Here is an 18,362-nt window from a genome sequence, read left to right as displayed (position 1 = left end):
TCACCGAGACAGCGGGGCAAAAAGCGGTTACGTTATGGCACTGATTGAAAGCTCGATGTGGATTAATCGTGCAGCCCCACAAGTAGGTAGAGAGAGAGAGAGAGCGAGTAAACCATGCAGGAGACACAGCTCTAGAGTCCAATGCAGTTAGAGGTGATCGGTATGAATGCACAAGTGCTACAGTTGATGCAGTACATTCAGGTGGCCTTCGTTACGCCATGCTCCGGATCCGTTCATTCACCACCTCCCCAAACAATCACAGAATTAGCCAATCAGGATCTGTCAATCAATCAAGCTCCCACGGGGCCGTCATTGGGGTGCGTGTTTGCCTTTCAATTTGGGGTGGATGGGGTGAGGGGGGTTTTTAATTCAAAAAGATGAAGCTATGTACACAACTTACCGTTGCCGGGGAAACAGCGTGAGGACACGCGAGCAGTTACCGTGGAGACTGACAACAACAACAACAACAACAACAACATACAAAAATCATCAGGGGAAATAGAGAAAATATATGTAAGAAAGAAAAGATGAGCCAAATTCACAAAGAAAAAGAAAACAATGAATAATAATAACAACCTTGCAGCGTTAGAGAGGAAGTGATGTCACCTACGTGGACCATCTCGCCACATTAAAAGAAAAGACATGTCGGAGCTAAACGTCATTCTGCTGCGAGGCGCGGGTCACATGACAGACAGGAAGTGGGATGCGCTGACAGATGACAGACGGACTGGCACGGTGGAGAAGAGCTGACGTAGGGAAGGAAAGGAAACAAGGTGAGAGGAGGAAAGAGGGCATGACGAGGATCCTGTGGCGGGATCGTTCCCTACTCAGCACGGTGCGGGCGGGACATGCGGAGGAGCTCGGCAACAACCAGTAAGTCAGCAAATGGTCAACTTTTGGATCGGGGGCGGCCATTTGCCACTTAAAGCTAAAGCTCATGCGAGGAATGAAACCCGTTGATGAGATGTTTTTGTGGGGATGCAAGCTGGTGTGAAAGCACCTTCAGACCCGAAAACACAAACACTTCAAGCTTCATTGGACAGACTCATTCCCCAACGCCGGCCCTTTAACAGTAGCAGTGGAGTGGAGTGGAACAACAAGTTGACCTTACATGCTTAAGGTCAACGCTAGTTGCGGCAGCAACTTTTTTGTAACCCTTCATGAGGATTGCGATTGAGTCTTCGTCTAAACGGAATTATGTGAGCGTCCCGTCGGTCGACATCCCAGCGAGAGTGGAAATATTACAGTACGTGTTTTTTTTATGGTTTATTATGGTTAGTTTGTATGTTTAGCACCTAGCAATGCTGCTAATGCTATATTGCCTCAATGAAGCTCCATCCATCATTCAGCTTCTAAAACGTATTGCTCATCCTCTTTGTGTTCGGGCTCAAAAATATAAAGGAAAATGAACCAAATATGAGTGATATTGTTATTATAGGCGCTAACGCAGACGGACTATTTTGTTTGCGCATTGATAGCAGTGAGCTAACGCTAGCTTACGCTGCTATTGTTGACACTATAAGATGTGAGGGTTGCGATTGATTCTTCGTCTAAACGGAATTATGTGAGCATCCCGTCGTGTTTGTTTCATTACGGTTTATTATGGTTAGTTTGTGTGTTTAGCACCTAGCAATGATGCTAATGCTATAATGTCTCAATAAAGCTACATCCATCATTCGGCTTCTAAAATGTATTGCTCATCCTCTTTGTGTTCGGGCTCAAAAATATAAAGGAAAATGAACCAAATATAAGTGATATTGTTATTATAGGCGCTAACGCAGACGGACTATTTTATTTGCGCATTGATAGCAGTGAGCTAATGCTAGCTTACGCTGCTATTGTTGACACTATAAGATGTGAGGGTTGCGATTGATTCTTCGTCTAAACGGAATTATGTGAGCATCCCGTCGTGTTTGCTTCATTACGGTTTATTATGGTTAGTTTGTGTGTTTAGCACCTAGCAATGATGCTAATGCTATATTGCCTCAATGAAGCTCCATCCATCATTCAGCTTCTAAAATGTATTGCTCATCCTCTTTGTGTTCGGGCTCAAAAAATATAAAGGAAAATGAACCAAATATAAGTGATATTGTTATTATAAGCGCTAACGCAGACGGACTATTTTATTTGCGCATTGATAGCAGTGAGCTAATGCTAGCTTACGCTGCTATTGTTGACACTATAAGATGTGAGGGTTGCGATTAATTCTTCGTCTAAACGGAATTATGTGAGCATCCCGTCGTGTTTGTTTCATTACGGTTTATTATGGTTAGTTTGTGTGTTTAGCACCTAGCAATGCTGCTAATGCTATAATGTCTCTATAAAGCTACATCCATCAATCGGCTTCTAAAATGTATTGCTCATCCTCTTTGTGTTCGGGCTCAAAAAATATAAAGGAAAATGAACCAAATATGAGTGATATTGTTATTATAAGCGCTAACGCAGACGGACTATTTTGTTTGCGCATTGATAGCAGTGAGCTAATGCTAGCTTACGCTGCTATTGTTGACACTATAAGATGTGAGGATTGCGATTGATTCTTCGTCTAAACGGAATTATGTGAGCATCCCGTCGTGTTTGTTTCATTACGGTTTATTATGGTTAGTTTGTGTGTTTAGCACCTAGCAATGCTGCTAATGCTATAATGTCTCTATAAAGCTTCATCCATCATTCGGCTTCTAAAACGTATTGCTCATCCTCTTTGTGTTCGGGCTCAAAAATATAAAGGAAATGAACCAAATATAAGTGATATTGTTATTATAGGCGCTAACGCAGACCGACTATTTTATTTGCGCATTGATAGCAGTGAGCTAATGCTAGCTTACGCTGCTATTGTTGACACTATAAGATGTGAGGGTTGCGATTGATTCTTCGTCTAAACGGAATTATGTGAGCATCCCGTCGTGTTTGTTTCATTACGGTTTATTATGGTTAGTTTGTGTGTTTAGCACCTAGCAATGCTGCTAATGCTATATTGCCTCAATGAAGCTCCATCCATCATTCGGCTTCTAAAACGTATTGCTCATCCTCTTTGTGTTCGGGCTCAAAAAATATAAAGGAAAATGAACCAAATATGAGTGATATTGTTATTATAAGCGCTAACGCAGACGGACTATTTTGTTTGCGCATTGATAGCAGTGAGCTAATGCTAGCTTACGCTGCTATTGTTGACACTATAAGATGTGAGGGTTGCGATTGATTCTTCGTCTAAACGGAATTATGTGAGCATCCCGTCGTGTTTGTTTCATTACGGTTTATTATGGTTAGTTTGTGTGTTTAGCACCTAGCAATGATGCTAATGCTATATTGCCTCAATGAAGCTCCATCCATCATTCAGCTTCTAAAATGTATTGCTCATCCTCTTTGTGTTCGGGCTCAAAAATATAAAGGAAAATTAACCAAATATGAGTGATATTGTTATTATAAGCGCTAACGCAGACGGACTATTTTGTTTGCGCATTGATAGCAGTGAGCTAATGCTAGCTTACGCTGCTATTGTTGACACTATAAGATGTGAGGGTTGCGATTGATTCTTCGTCTAAACGGAATTATGTGAGCATCCCGTCGTGTTTGTTTCATTACGGTTTATTATGGTTAGTTTGTGTGTTTAGCACCTAGCAATGATGCTAATGCTATATTGCCTCAATGAAGCTCCATCCATCATTCAGCTTCTAAAATGTATTGCTCATCCTCTTTGTGTTCGGGCTCAAAAATATAAAGGAAAATTAACCAAATATGAGTGATATTGTTATTATAAGCGCTAACGCAGACGGACTATTTTGTTTGCGCATTGATAGCAGTGAGCTAATGCTAGCTTACGCTGCTATTGTTGACACTATAAGATGTGAGGGTTGCGATTGATTCTTCGTCCAAACGGAATTATGTGAGCATCCCGTCGTGTTTGTTTCATTGCGGTTTATTATGGTTAGTTTGTGTGTTTAGCACCTAGCAATGCTGCTAATGCTATATTGCCTCAATGAAGCTCCATCCATCATTCGGCTTCTAAAACGTATTGCTCATCCTCTTTGTGTTCGGGCTCAAAAATATAAGGAAAATGAACCAAATATGAGTGATATTGTTATTATAAGCGCTAACGCAGACGGACTATCTTTGTCGCGCATTCATAACAGTGAGCTAACGCTAGCTTACGCTGCTATTGTTGACACAATAAGATGGCGGAAACTTTTTTTAACCTTTTGTGAGGATTGCGATTGAATCTTCATCTAAACGGAATTATGCGAGCGTCCCGTCGGTCGACATCCCAGCGAGAGTGGAAATATTACAGGAAGTGGGGTTTTTTTTATGGTTTGTTATGGTTAGTTTGTATGTTTAGCACCTAGCAATGTTGCTAATGCTATAATGTCTCAATGAAGCTCCATCCATCATTCAGCTTCTAAAACTTAGTCCTCATCCTCCTTGTGTTCGGGCTCAAAAATATAAGGTTCTGGATCACAATTTGTCCCCAAAGTAATCGTCGTTGTCTCTCGCAAAGTCTGCTTGATTCGCGTCGTCGTTGATGGGGAAGGGATCTGTGGTTCCTCGTTATCTCTCACAATGACTCGGGAATGATACTATTTTGATCATATCCACTTATTGGCAAACCGTGTAAGTCTTTTGTTGTCATATATCTGATAAATATAATAATTAGGGATGTCCGATAATGGCTTTTTGCCGATATCCGATATTGTCCAACTCTTTAATTACCGATACCGGTATCAACCGATACCGATATCAGCCGATATATACAGTCGTGGAATTAACACATTATTATGCCTAATTTGGACAACCATGTATTGTGAAGATAAGGTAATTTAAAAAATAAATAAAATAAAATAAGATAACTAAATTAAAAACATTTTCTTGAATAAAAAAGAAAGTAAAACAATATAAAAACAGTTACATAGAAACTAGTAATGAATGAAAATGAGTAAAATGAACTGTTAAAGGTTAGTACTATTAGTGGAGCAGCAGCACGCACAATCATGTGTGCTTACGGACTGTATCCCTTGCAGACTGTATTGATATATAATGTAGGAAGCAGAATATTGATAACAGAAAGAAATGGGGGAGGGAGGTTTTTTGGGTTGGTGCACTAATTGTAAGTGTATCTTGTGTTTTTTATGTTGATTTAATTAAAAAAAATTAAATTAAAAAAAAAACAAAACCGATACAGATAATAAAAAAAACGATACCGATAAATTCCGATATTACATTTTAACGCATTTATCGGCCGATAATATCAGCAGGCCGATGTTATCGGACATCCCTAATAATAATAGTTCCAATATAGAGGCAACTTGTTTATCCACTCTACTGCTACTTTAAAAATAACCTTGTCATGCACACGCACACACACACACACACACACACACACACACACACACACACACACACACACACACACACACACACACACACACACACACACACACACACACACACACGTCTCTTTACACGCTGATAAACACCATCTGATTACATGAGGCATCCATGCAGCATACATGAAACTCTTAAAGACACTTTGTTTCCCCCAAAAGTCTAACAAGTGCTGGAGCAGAACACAATAAAGACCACTCATCGTGGTTCAAGATGGAGTGATGATGGGAAAACTGTGCAGGGGGGCTAATAATAAACACATCAAAACAAAAAGATCCTCCATGCTTGTTGAGGAAAAAAGCCCCCCCCCCCCCCCGCCCCGGGCCATGCCTGCCTCTCTACCCAGCATGCTTTGCAAAACCACACAGCTTTGAATGGACATGCCACCCCCACGACGAGGCGTCAACAGGAAGTGGCGTCCACGCCCACGAACCATGCTCCGGTGAAGCCAGGCGGTTTAGAGAAATGGAGCACATGACAGCCAAAACCTTTCATTCTTTTTGGACATGGAGGGAGAAGGAAAGGAGGAACGTGGCCGCCGCCTGCTTAGGGCTGCACGATTGGGGGGGCCATTTTTTATATTTTACACGTAATAATGCATTAAAAAAAGGCAGAAATAAGGAGTGAAGGACGACACGTTACTTTTGGACTGTCAACATACAAACCCCGTTTCCATATGAGTTGGGAAATGGTGTTAGATGTAAATATAAACGGAATACAATGATTTGCAAATCATTTTCAAGCCATATTCAGTTGAATATGCTACAAAGACAACATATTTCATGTTCAAAGTCATAAACTTTATTTATTTTTTTGCAAATAATAATTCACTTAGAATTTCGTGCCAAAGTAGTTGGGAAAGGGCATGTTCACCACTGTGTTACATGGCCTTTCCTTTTAACAACACGCAGTAAACGTTTGGGAACTGAGGAAACTACAAAAGTTTGGGGTCACCCAAACAATTTAGTGTTTGAGCCTTCATTTCTAAGAACAAGAATAGACTGTCGAGTTTCAGATGAAAGTTCTCTTTTTCTGGCCATTTTGAGCGTTTAATTGACCCCACAAATGTGATGCTCCAGAAACTCAATCTGCTCAAAGGGAGGTCAGTTTTGTAGCTTCTGTAACGAGCTAAACAGTTTTCAGATGTGTGAACATCTAATCTAATCATCAATTAGCCTTTTGAGCCAATGAGCAAACACATTGTACCATTAGAACACTGGAGTGATAGTTGCTGGAAATGGGCCTATGTAGATATTGCACCAAAAAGCAGACATTTGCAGCTAGAATAGTCATTTACCACATTAGCAATGTATAGAGTGTATTTCTTTCAAGTTAAGACTAGTTTAAAGTTATCTTCATTGAAAAGCACAGTGCTTTTACTTCAAAAATAAGGACATTTACATGTGACCCCAAACTTTTGAACGCTAGTGTAATTGTTGAAGCTATGAAAGTGGAATTCTTTCCCGTTCTTGTTTTATGTAGAGTTTCAGTCGTTCAACAATCCGGGGGTCTCCGCTGTCGTATTTTACGCTTCATAATGCGCCACACATTTTCAATGGGGGACAGGTCTGGACTGCAGGCGGGCCAGGAAAGTACTGAATGTGGCTTGGCATTGTCTTACTGAAATAAGCAGGGGCGTCCATGAAAAAGACGGCGCTTAGCATATGTTGTTCCAAAAGCTGTATGTACCTTTCAGCATTAATGGTGCCTTCACAGATGTGTAAGTTACCCATGTCTTGGACACTAATGGGGGGGGGGTGCGCTGGAGCCTATCTCAGCTGCATTCGGGACACCCTGGACAAGTCGCCACCTCATCGCAGACTATTGTTATTATCCTTAGCATTATTATTTTCCTGCAGGAAAAGGCGCACACTATATTGCAGGGAAAAACCCCGTAAAAATGTTTAAAAATTAAAAAAAGAGCAAAAAGATGTCATGCAATGTGAAAACGATGCAATTTTGACACTAATTATTAATGATAATATTTTACAAAAGGTTTGGACACCCCTGATCCAAAGTATTAAAAGCTCTCGAAATAAAAATTCACTTAAAAAATAAAATAAACAAAATTAACTGATGAATTTGAAAAATGATAACATCTACAATAAGAAACACTGTTAAAAGTACAACTGAACACTAATATTTTGGTAAAGCAACATTTTTAAAGCTAGCGGAGGTTGTGCAACTACACAATGCTAATATTATTACTATTCTTATTATCATTACCATTATTATTTTCCTGCAGGAAAAGGCCCACACTATATTGCTGGGGAAAAAAACCCGTAAAAATGTAAATAAATAAATAAAAAAAGAGCAAAAAGATGTCATGCAATGTGAAAACGATGCAATTTTGACACTAATTATTAATGATAATATTTTACAAAAGGTTTGGACACCCCTGATCCAAAGTATTAAAAGCTCTCGAAATAAAAATATAAACTAAGTAGTCACTTAAAAAATAAAATAAACAAAATTAACTGATGAATTTGAAAAATGATAACATCTACAATAAGAAACACTGTTAAAAGCACAACTGAACACTAATATTTTGGTAAAGCAACATTTTTAAAGCTAGCGGAGGTTGTGCAACTACACAATGCTAATATCATTACTATTGTTATTATCATTACCATTATTATTTTCCTGCAGGAAAAGGCCCACACTATATTGCAGGGAAAAAACCCGTAAAAAATGTAAATAAATAAATAAAAAAAGAGCAAAAAGATGTCATGCAATGTGAAAACGATGCAATTTTGACACTAATTATTAATGATAATATTTTACAAAAGGTTTGGACACCCCTAATTCAAAATATTAAAAGCTCTCGAAATAAAATATGAAACAAAAATATAAACGAAGTAGTCACTTAAAAAATAAAATAAACAAAATTAACTGATGAATTTGAAAAATGATAACATGTACAATAAGAAACACTGTTAAAAGCACAACTGAACACTAATATTTTGGTAAAGCAACATTTTTAAAGCTAGCGGAGGTTGTGCAACTACACAATGCTAATATCATTACTATTGTTTTTATCATTACCATTATTATTTTCCTGCAGGAAAAGGCGCACACTATATTGCTGGGGAAAAACCCGTAAAAATGTAAATAAATAAATAAAAAAAGAGCAAAAAGATGTCATGCAATGTGAAAACTATACAATTTTGACACTAATTATTAATGATAATATTTTACAAAAGGTTTGGACACCCCTGATCCAAAGTATTAAAAGCTCTCGAAATAAAAATATAAACTAAGTAGTCACTTAAAAAATAATAAACAAAACACTATTAACTGATGAATTTGAAAAATGATAACATGTACAATAAGAAACACTGTTAAAAGTACAACTGAACACTAATATTTTGGTAAAGCAACATTTTTAAAGCTAGCGGAGGTTGTGCAACTACACAATGCTAATATTATTACTATTCTTATTATCATTACCATTATTATTTTCCTGCAGGAAAAGGCGCACACTATATTGCTGGGAAAAACCCGTAAAAATGTAAATAAATAAAGAAAGAAAAGAGCAAAAAGATGTCATGCAATGTGAAAACGATGCAATTTTGACACTAATTATTAATGATAATATTTTACAAAAGGTTTGGACACCCCTGATCCAAAGTATTAAAAACATTCGAAATAAAAATATAAACTAAGTAGTCACTTAAAAAGTAAAATAATCAAAATTAACTGATGAATTTGAAAAATGATAACATGTACAATAAGAAACACTGTTAAAAGCACAACTGAACACTAATATTTTGGTAAAGCAACATTTTTAAAGCTAGCGGAGGTTGTGCAACTACACAATGCTAATATTATTACTATTCTTATTATCATTACCATTATTATTTTCCTGCAGGAAAAGGCCCACACTATATTGCTGGGGAAAAAACCCGTAAAAATGTAAATAAATAAATTAAAAAAGAGCAAAAAGATGTCATGCAATGTGAAAACGATGCAATTTTGACACTAATTATTAATGATAATATTTTACAAAAGGTTTGGACACCCCTGATCCAAAGTATTAAAAGCTCTCGAAATAAAAATATAAACTAAGTAGTCACTTAAAAAATAAAATAAACAAAATTAACTGATGAATTTGAAAAATGATAACATGTACAATAAGAAACACTGTTAAAAGTACAACTGAACACTAATATTTTGGTAAAGCAACATTTTTAAAGCTAGCGGAGGTTGTGCAACTACACTATGCTAATATTATTACTATTCTTATTATCATTACCATTATTATTTTCCTGCAGGAAAAGGCCCACACTATATTGCAGGGAAAAAACCCGTAAAAATGTAAATAAATAAATAAAAAAGAGCAAAAAGATGTCATGCAATGTGAAAACGATGCAATTTTGACACTAATTATTGATGATAATATTGTTATTACACCATTTTTTTTTAATGCATTTTATTAGTAGATTTTTTTTAAACTAAAATGTAACAAAAATACATGGTAAGTTGCAATAATTGCCCCTCAGAATGTAGACTATATTACTGGAAATGGAAAAAACAGTACGGCTGTTTTTATGGTAAGAAAAAATGCGGCTCAGTTGCCAGAATTTTACTGTAAAATGTACATTTGTTTTTTTACTGTATATAAAAAAAAAACTGCAATTTGACAGTAGAATTTTGGCACCTGAGCCGCCAGTTTTTTTCCCACGCATTCATTTATTTGTGGCGGCCCGCCACGAAAGAATTACGTCCGCCACAAATAAAAAATAAAAAAAATAAAAAAATAAATTAATTTTTTGTCCTGTCCAGCTTCTCAGGCAAATCATATAGTTGATGTAGATGCCCGTATCGGCTGTTCACATTTACTTTACAAAAGAGAAGTGTAGGATACTTCTCTTGTTGCCTTATTTGTATTTGACCACTACTGTTTTCTGTTTATCTCTGTTTCACTTTATGTTGCTGGTAAATAATATGCTTGTAGTAGTAGGCTAAAGTTAAATGATTTAGTATGCACTAATTAAAGGGGCAGAGCTTTAAGAGACATTTTAGCTTTTATATTTTATAAGATATATTTTTTGTAAGAACCACAATTAATAAATATATTTCAGTGAATAACTTATTGTTCAAATCTGTATATAAATATGTACATAAAGTCTTGTAATTATATTGTAAAATGGGTGGATGGACGTTTAAAACAAAACTGTTATTATTAATTAGCAAGTATACATTTTTTGAGCCTTTTTAGAGAACATCATATCATTGTAGTAAATTATGCAAATTACTCGATGATGTCACGGTGACCACGCCCATAGCCACGCCCCCACCGCCACAGGTATCTTGGCAGTTTCTGGGAAACACTGCACACGACATTCTCGCTAGTGTTGATGGGCTCGTATTGCCCATCCAGTTTGAAGCTGAAATATTTTGGCGTGGTACTCGCATTGCTTCCTCCTGACTCGTGTCACTTCTCACGTCTTCTGTGTCGGCGACAAAGATTGTGAATGACTGAAAAGAGGGCTCACTGCGTTCACTTAATTCTACTGTTAAATGAGCGCGCTTGTGCAGAGTGAGACCTCCTTCTCCCTGTTTGGAGCCAACGTGTCTGTCACTCAAATGCCGGCGACGGCAGAGAGTAGGGTGGTCCCCATACCAATGTTTTGGTACCGGTACCACAATGTATTTCGATACTTTTCCAAATAAAGGGGACCACAAAAAATGTCATTATTGTATTTATTGTAACAAAAAATGAAACATGTGTTTATTATTGTCATTTAGTCCTTAAATAAAATAGACAACTTGTCTTTTAGTAGTAAGTAAACAAACAAAGACTCCTAATTAGTCTGCAGTAACATATTGTGTCATTTATACACCTATTATTTTGTACACATTATGAGGGACAAACTGTAAAAAATGGATTATTCATCTACTTGTTCATTTACTGTTAATATCTGCTTATTTGTTCTATCTACACTTCTGTTCAAATGTAATAATCACTTATCTTCTCTTCTTTGATACTTTAGTTTTAGATGATACCACACATTTGGGTATCGATCCGATACCAAGTAGTTACAGGATCATACATTGGTCCTATTCAAAGTCCTCATGTGTCCAGGGACGTATTTACTGACTTTATAAACATAATATACATTTTTAAAAGAAAAAATATTTTTTGGACGATAAAAAATATCAATGTAATCATAGCAGTATCGACTAGATACGCTCTTGTACTTGGTATCATTACAGTGGATGTCAGGTGTAGATCCACCCATGGCGTTTGTTTACATTGTGACGGCGGTGAGCTATTGTATCCTCCTACGTTGTGTAGTGAAGCATGTTTAGCTAGTCCTTGTCCTCCAGTGATAACGGTACTTGTAAGAAACATACTTTATTTGTCACCATGGAGATGAGGATTATCAATCAATCAATCAATCAATGTTTATTTATATAGCCCTAAATCACAAGGATTATCAATCAATCAATCAATCAACGTTTATTTATATAGCCCTAAATCACAAGTAGTGATTTAGAAGTAGCTAAAACACTGCGGATGGACGTTAGCCGCTAGCTAGCTAGCCATGTCTTAAAGCACCTCTTCCTGAGGGTGTTTCAGTGTTATAACTTCACCTTTATCTTGACTTTTTACACCAAAATGCATCCATTCTCCCTTTTCTGTCCACACACTGTGTCTGCTTGTAAGTACTCGGTGTGTGTGCGCTGCCGAACATGCTCCTCTGCTCCTAAAACCAGCAATGTCACGATGTGACGACGAAGCGGCGTTAAAAAAAAAGGGGCCTGGGGGACCGGTACTTTTTAGAGGCGGTATAGTACCGTATAGGATTCATTAGTATCGTGGTACTATGCTGGTACCGGTATACCGTACAACCCTAGCAGAGGGAAATAAAAACTAATTTAGCGCACTACTTAAAACCTTGACGTGGATGAATCGTGCAGCCCTATGGATTGAAAAGAAGGAGGTGTGGTGAGTGCCATACCTCGATCTTACGTCCTTCCACCAGAGTACCGTGCAGCTTCTCCCTGGCACCCTCCGCTTCTGCACTGGTCTCGAACGTCACGAAACCAAAGCCCTGGGAGAGAGGAGAGGAGAGGAGTCATTTTTGTACTTTAAACTCATTTCGACACGCACAGCCTTCCTACCTTGGAGCCCCTCTCGTTGAAAATGATCTCCACGTCCAGGATCTTGCCAAATTGCTGCGGCAAAAGAGAGGAGCCGTTAGAGAGGAGGAAGTACAGCCTTTGACCACAAGGTGTCAGTGTTGTTCATGGCTGGATGTCAAAGTGGTCTTCATTGAGGGCCACACGGCAGTTATGGCTGCCATCACTTGTAACGCCAAATAATGTAGGAATTTTACTTCGTTATTAATCATATCAATCGTTAAACTAGGCTGCCCATTTTACAGTAAAAACTTTACATTTACACAATTTTACTGTAAAATAGGATACGCGGAAGAAGATGGATGGATGGATGGATGGATGGACAACCTTTTACAGCAAAAGCTTCAAATTTACTCAATTTTACTGTAATATAGTGTTTTATTTTTCACAACATTTTACAGTAAAAACTTTACATTTACACAATTTTACTGTAAAATAGTGTTTTATTTTTTACATTTTACAGTAAAAACTTTCCATTTACAGTAATACACCGTTAAAAACAACAACCCTAGATTTTACAGTCAAAAGCTGGCAGCTCAGTCAAGTGAATTATATTTTATATAGCGCTTTTCTCTAGTGACTCAAAGCGCTTTTACATAGTGAAAGCCAATATCTAAGTGACATTTAAAGCAGTGTGGGTGACACTGGGAGCAGGTGGGTCAAGTGTCTTGCTCAAGGACACAACGGCAGTGACTAGGACGGCGGAAGTGGGGATCGAACCTGGAACCCTCAAGTTGCCAAGCTTTACCGCACAATATATAACCCTATAAACCCAAAAAAACTGGTAGTTTGAAAAAACTGCTAGTTTTTTTTCTATTTACAGTAATATGCTGTAAAGCAGTGGTCCCCAACCACCGGGCCGCGGACCGATTGGTACCGGGCCGCACAAGAAATTTAAAAAATAAAATAATAATAATAATATTTTTTTTTTTTTTTTTTTTTTAATGAAATCAACATAAAAATCACAATATATACATTATATATCAATATAAATCAATACAGTCTGCAGGGATACAGTCCGTAAGCACACATGATTGTATTTATTTATGTAAAAAAAATAAAAATAAATAAAAATAATTTTTTTTTAAATACACCCCCCGCCTTAAACCCCCCCCCCGGTCCGTGGGACAAATTTTCAAGCGTTGACCGGTCCGCAGCTACAAAAAGGTTGGGGACCACTGCTATAAAGAACATACTTTTTTATTAATTTGATGGGTAGTTTGCTGTAAAATCATAAGTCAAGCAGATGTTTTATTTATACTAAAACATGTTTGGAAAGTATGATCATATTCTGTAATATGTGTTGCAATATTGGATTACTATTCAAGTTTAAAAGGTATGCTTTTTCAAGCAGTACATATATTTTTCTGTCAAAATGAAAAAAAATCTATTACATTTAGTGAGAAAATATGAAGTACATATAATTTCCAGGTGTTTGCGGGCCAGATACAATGATGTGGCGGGCCTTGAGTTTGACACCTGTGCGGTATGTCTCCTACAGGTGTGCACCTCCAGCACATTTTACTACAACTTCCATGCCCAAGAGGACAATCTTTTCTAGCCGCACATCAGGAGTTTGCAGCGGAGATGAACAATCAAATGTGCTTACCCCAAACATCTGCCGCAGGTCGGGGTCTCGGAAGCGGAAGGGAATGTTGGACACGTGGAGGCGCTTGGGGGCCCCCTTGGCGTCTGAATCATCGCCGATGCTCCCGCCGCCGCCTCCAGGGCCCGACTGGCCATCGAGCTGGGAGGAGACATCTGACTGCTGGGGGGTAAACAAACACAAAGTCAGACACTAATGATGAAGGTGTCAGGAGACAACACACAAGATAATAACAACAACAAATGAAAAAGATGCTTTGACAATAACAGACTTTCTTTCAATCTCAGTCAAACTAAAATAATATTTGTTGTTTAATGAACAATGGAGGCTGCAAAGAAGAACGTTGTAGGTGGGATCGATCGGTGTATTAGCGGCTGGCTGCAGCAACACAACAAGGACTTCTTACTTAGCAGACGCCAAGCTGATGCTTGCCGCCAAACCCACGGGTGAAGTCCTTCGTCGCGCCGTCGATCGCTGGAACGCAGGTGAGCACGGCTGTTGATGGGAAGATGAGGGCTGGCTGGCGTAGGTGGAGCGCTAATGTTTTTATCATAGTTCTGTGAGGTCCGGTTGCTAAGTTGCTAAATTAGCCTTAGCGTCGTTAGCAACAGCATTGTTAAGTCTTACCAGGCTGAGAATTTTAAACCGTGTAGTTACATGTCCATGGTTTAATAGTATTGTTGATCATCTGTCTATCCTTCCAGTCAGGGGTTTATTTCTTTTGTTTCTATCTGCATTTGAGAACGATGCTATCACGTTAGCTCATGCTAAAGAGCTTCGTCGATGACGGGTGAAGTCCTTCGTCGCGCCGTCGATCGCTGGAACGCAGGTGAGCACGGCTGTTGATGTAACCGTGTAGTTACATGTCCATGGTTTTATAGTATTGTTGATCTTCTGTCTATCCTTCCAGTCAGGGGTTTATTTATTTTGTTTCTATCTGCAGTTGAGAACGATGCTATCATGTTAGCTCAGTAGCTAAGTGTGTCACCGATGTATTGTCATGGAGATAAAAGTCACTGCGAATGTCCATTTCGCGTTCTCGACTCTCATTTTCAAGAGGATATAGTATCCCAGGTGGTTTGAAATACAAATCCGTGATCCACAATAGAAAAAGGAGAGAGTGTGGAATCCAATGAGCCAGCTTGTACCTAAGTTACGGTCAGAGCGAAAAAAGATGCGTCCTGCACTGCACTCTAGTCCTTCACTCTAATGTTCCTCATCCACGAATCTTTCATCCTCGCTCAAATTAATGGGGTAATCGTCGCTTTGTCGCTCCGAATCTCTCTCGCTCCATTGTAAACAACGGGGAATTGTGAGGAATACTAGCTCCTGTGACGTCACGCTACTTCCGCTACAGGCAAGGCTTTTTTTTTATCAGCGAGCAAAAGTTGCGAACTTTATCGTCGATTTTCTCTACTAAATCCTTTCAGCAAAAATATGGCAATATCGCGAAATGATCAAGTATGACACATAGAATGGATCTGCTATTCCCGTTTGAATTAAAAAAAATCATTTCAGTAGGCCTTTAAATTAAATTAAATACATTTATAATCTAAAAAGGTTGAAGTAATTCTTGTTGTGTGTACTTTGTGAACACTTGTAGTTTGAACACTCTTAAACTGAATTGCATGTTTGATTTCTTTGCTTCATCAATTCCATCATTTAATTCCACATTAAAGGTTCTAAGTGTTGTACGAGCATACACACGTTTTCAACTACAAACCCCGTTTCCATATGAGTCGGGAAATTGTGTTAGATGTAAATATAAACGGAATACAATGATTTGCAAATCCTTTTCAAGCCATATTCAGTTGAATATGCTACAAAGACAACATATTTGATGTTCAAACTCATAAACTTTATTTTATTTTTTGCAAAAAATAATTCACTAAGAATGTCATGGCTGCAACACGTGCCAAAGTAGTTGGGAAAGGGCATGTTCACCACTGTGTTACATGGCCTTTCCTTTTAACAACACTCGGTAAAGGTTTGGAAAGTGAGGAGACACATTTTTGAAGTGGAATTCTTTCCCATTCTTGCTTGATGTACAGCTTAAGTTGTTCAACAGTCCGGGGGTCTCCCTTCTGCTATTTTAGGTGCCACACATTTTCAATGTCTGGACTACAGGCAGGCCAGTCTAGTACCAGCACTCTTTTACTATGAAGCCACGTTGATGTAACACGTGGCTTGGCATTGTCTTGCTGAAATAAGCAGGGGCGTCCATGGTAACGTTGCTTGGATGGCAACATATGTTGCTCCAAAAGCTGTATGTACCTTTCAGCATTAATGGTGCCTTCACAGATGTGTAAGTTACCCATGTCTTGGCCACTAATACACCCCCATACCATCACACATGCTGCCTTTTACACTTTGCACCTAGAACAATCCGGATGGTTCTTTTCCTCTTTGGTCCGGAGGACACGACGTCCACAGTTTCCAAAAACAATTTGAAATGTGGACTCGTCAGACCACAGAACACTTTTCCACTTCGTATCAGTCCATCTTAGATGAGCTCAGGCCCAGCGAAGCCGACGGCGTTTCTGGGTGTTGTTGATAAAACGGTTTTGGCCTTGCATAGGAGAGTTTTAACTTGCACTTACAGATGTAGCGACCAACTGTAGTTACTGACAGTGTGTTTCTGAAGTGTTCCATGTGGTGATATCCTTTACACACTGATGTGGCTTGTTGATGCAGTACAGCCTGAGGGATGGAAGGTCACAGGCTTAGCTGCTTACGTGCAGTGATTTCTCCACATTCTCTGAACCCTTTGATGATATTACGGAGCGTAGATGGTGAAATCCCTCAATTCCTTGCAATAGCTGCTTGAGAAAGGTTGTTCTTAAACTGTTCAACAATTTGCTCAGGCATTTGTTGACAAAGTGGTGACCCTCGCCCCATCCTTGTTTGTGAATGACTGAGAATTTCATGGAATCTACTTTTATACCCAATCATGGCACCCACCTGTTCCCAATTAGCCTGTGTAACACAGTTAGTGAATAAGTGTACTTTTGTAGTTATTTCTACACAATAAGTCAGATATTTAAGGTTCTGGATCACAATTGGTTCCCAAAGTAATCGTCGTTGTCCCTCACAAAGTCTGCTGGATTAGCATCGTTGTTGATGGGGAAGGGATCTCGGGTGTGGAGAAGAAGGCTGCCACTCACCTGGCCAGCGTTGGCGATGCTGATGGCTGCTCCGCCGGCCTCCACGGGACCCTGGACCGCACCCGCCGCGTACAGGCTGGCGGCGTAGTCCAGCGCGAGGCCGTTCTGTGGGGGTGGCGGCGGCGGTGGGGGGAAGGTGGAGAAGGGTGGAGGTACAAGACCCTCTTGACCAGAAGTAGCATCCTGAGAGCCCTGTGGGGAGAACGCAGGATCAGTGTGTGCCTCTCCACACCCAGCATGACTCTACACCCACCCATTATTGAGGGTCACATAGTGTACATAGTGGGGAGTACACTCGCTGGAAGTTACCACAATGCAGACACACACGCTAAGGCTGCAGGGGTGTTACCCTACATAGTCACATGGTGTTACCCTACATGGTGTTACCCTACATAGTCACATGGTGTTACCCTACATGGTGTTACCCTACGTGGTCACATGGTGTTACCCTTCGTGGTCACATGGTGTTACCCTACAGGGTCACATGGTGTTGCCCTACGTGGTCACATTATGTTGCCCTACGTGGTCACATGGTATTACCCTACATGGTCACATGGTGTTACTACATGGTCACATGGTGTTACCCTACATGGTCACATTATGTTTCCCTACGTGGTCACATGGTGTTACCCTACATGGTCACATGGAGTTACTACATGGTCACATGGTGTTACCCTACAGGGTCACATGGTGTTACCCTACATGGTCACATGGTGTTTCCCTACGTGGTCACATGGTGTTACCCTACATGGTCACATGGAGTTACTACATGGTCACATGGTGTTACCCTACATGGTCACATGGTGTTACCCTACATCAGGGGTCGGCAACCTTTACCACTCAAAGAGCCATTTTGGCAAGTTTCACAAATTAAAGAAAATAATGGGAGCCACAAAAAAAAAAAAAAAATTTAAAATGAAAAACACCGCATACAAAGCTTAAATTGCTTTGTGCTATGTTAACCAGGGGTCTCTGACACACGCACCGGCACGCACTATAACATGGAAATTTGATGTTAGTGCGGCCCGCGAGTTTTGAATGAATGGCGCTTGATAGCGTCATACTTG

General features: G+C 39.2%; 1 protein-coding gene across 5 annotated transcripts in view; it reads right to left on the bottom strand.

The window, feature by feature from the left end:
- LOC133634216 (RNA binding protein fox-1 homolog 2-like) overlaps nucleotides 1-18,362 on the bottom strand; it is a 144,749-nt gene that overhangs the window by 39,568 nt on the left and 86,819 nt on the right. For 4 of the 5 annotated variants that reach the window (XR_009821912.1, XM_062027315.1, XM_062027317.1 and 1 more), the window contains 4 exons: nucleotides 17,296-17,487; nucleotides 14,135-14,293; nucleotides 12,508-12,561; nucleotides 12,345-12,437 (listed from right to left, as the gene is read on the bottom strand). Coding sequence is in view for 4 of the 5 variants with exons in the window: in XM_062027315.1 (XP_061883299.1) it covers nucleotides 12,345-12,437; nucleotides 12,508-12,561; nucleotides 14,135-14,293; nucleotides 17,296-17,487 (498 nt within the window). In the remaining variant the exon portion in view is untranslated. The remainder of the gene's footprint in view (nucleotides 1-12,344; nucleotides 12,438-12,507; nucleotides 12,562-14,134; nucleotides 14,294-17,295; nucleotides 17,488-18,362) is intronic. The other variant, XM_062027316.1, reaches the window with a different exon arrangement.

The sequence above is a fragment of the Entelurus aequoreus genome, linkage group LG18 (genome assembly GCF_033978785.1).
Source record: "Entelurus aequoreus isolate RoL-2023_Sb linkage group LG18, RoL_Eaeq_v1.1, whole genome shotgun sequence".
Classification (NCBI taxonomy): domain Eukaryota; kingdom Metazoa; phylum Chordata; class Actinopteri; order Syngnathiformes; family Syngnathidae; genus Entelurus; species Entelurus aequoreus.
This window is presented reverse-complemented; position numbering and strand designations above follow the sequence as displayed.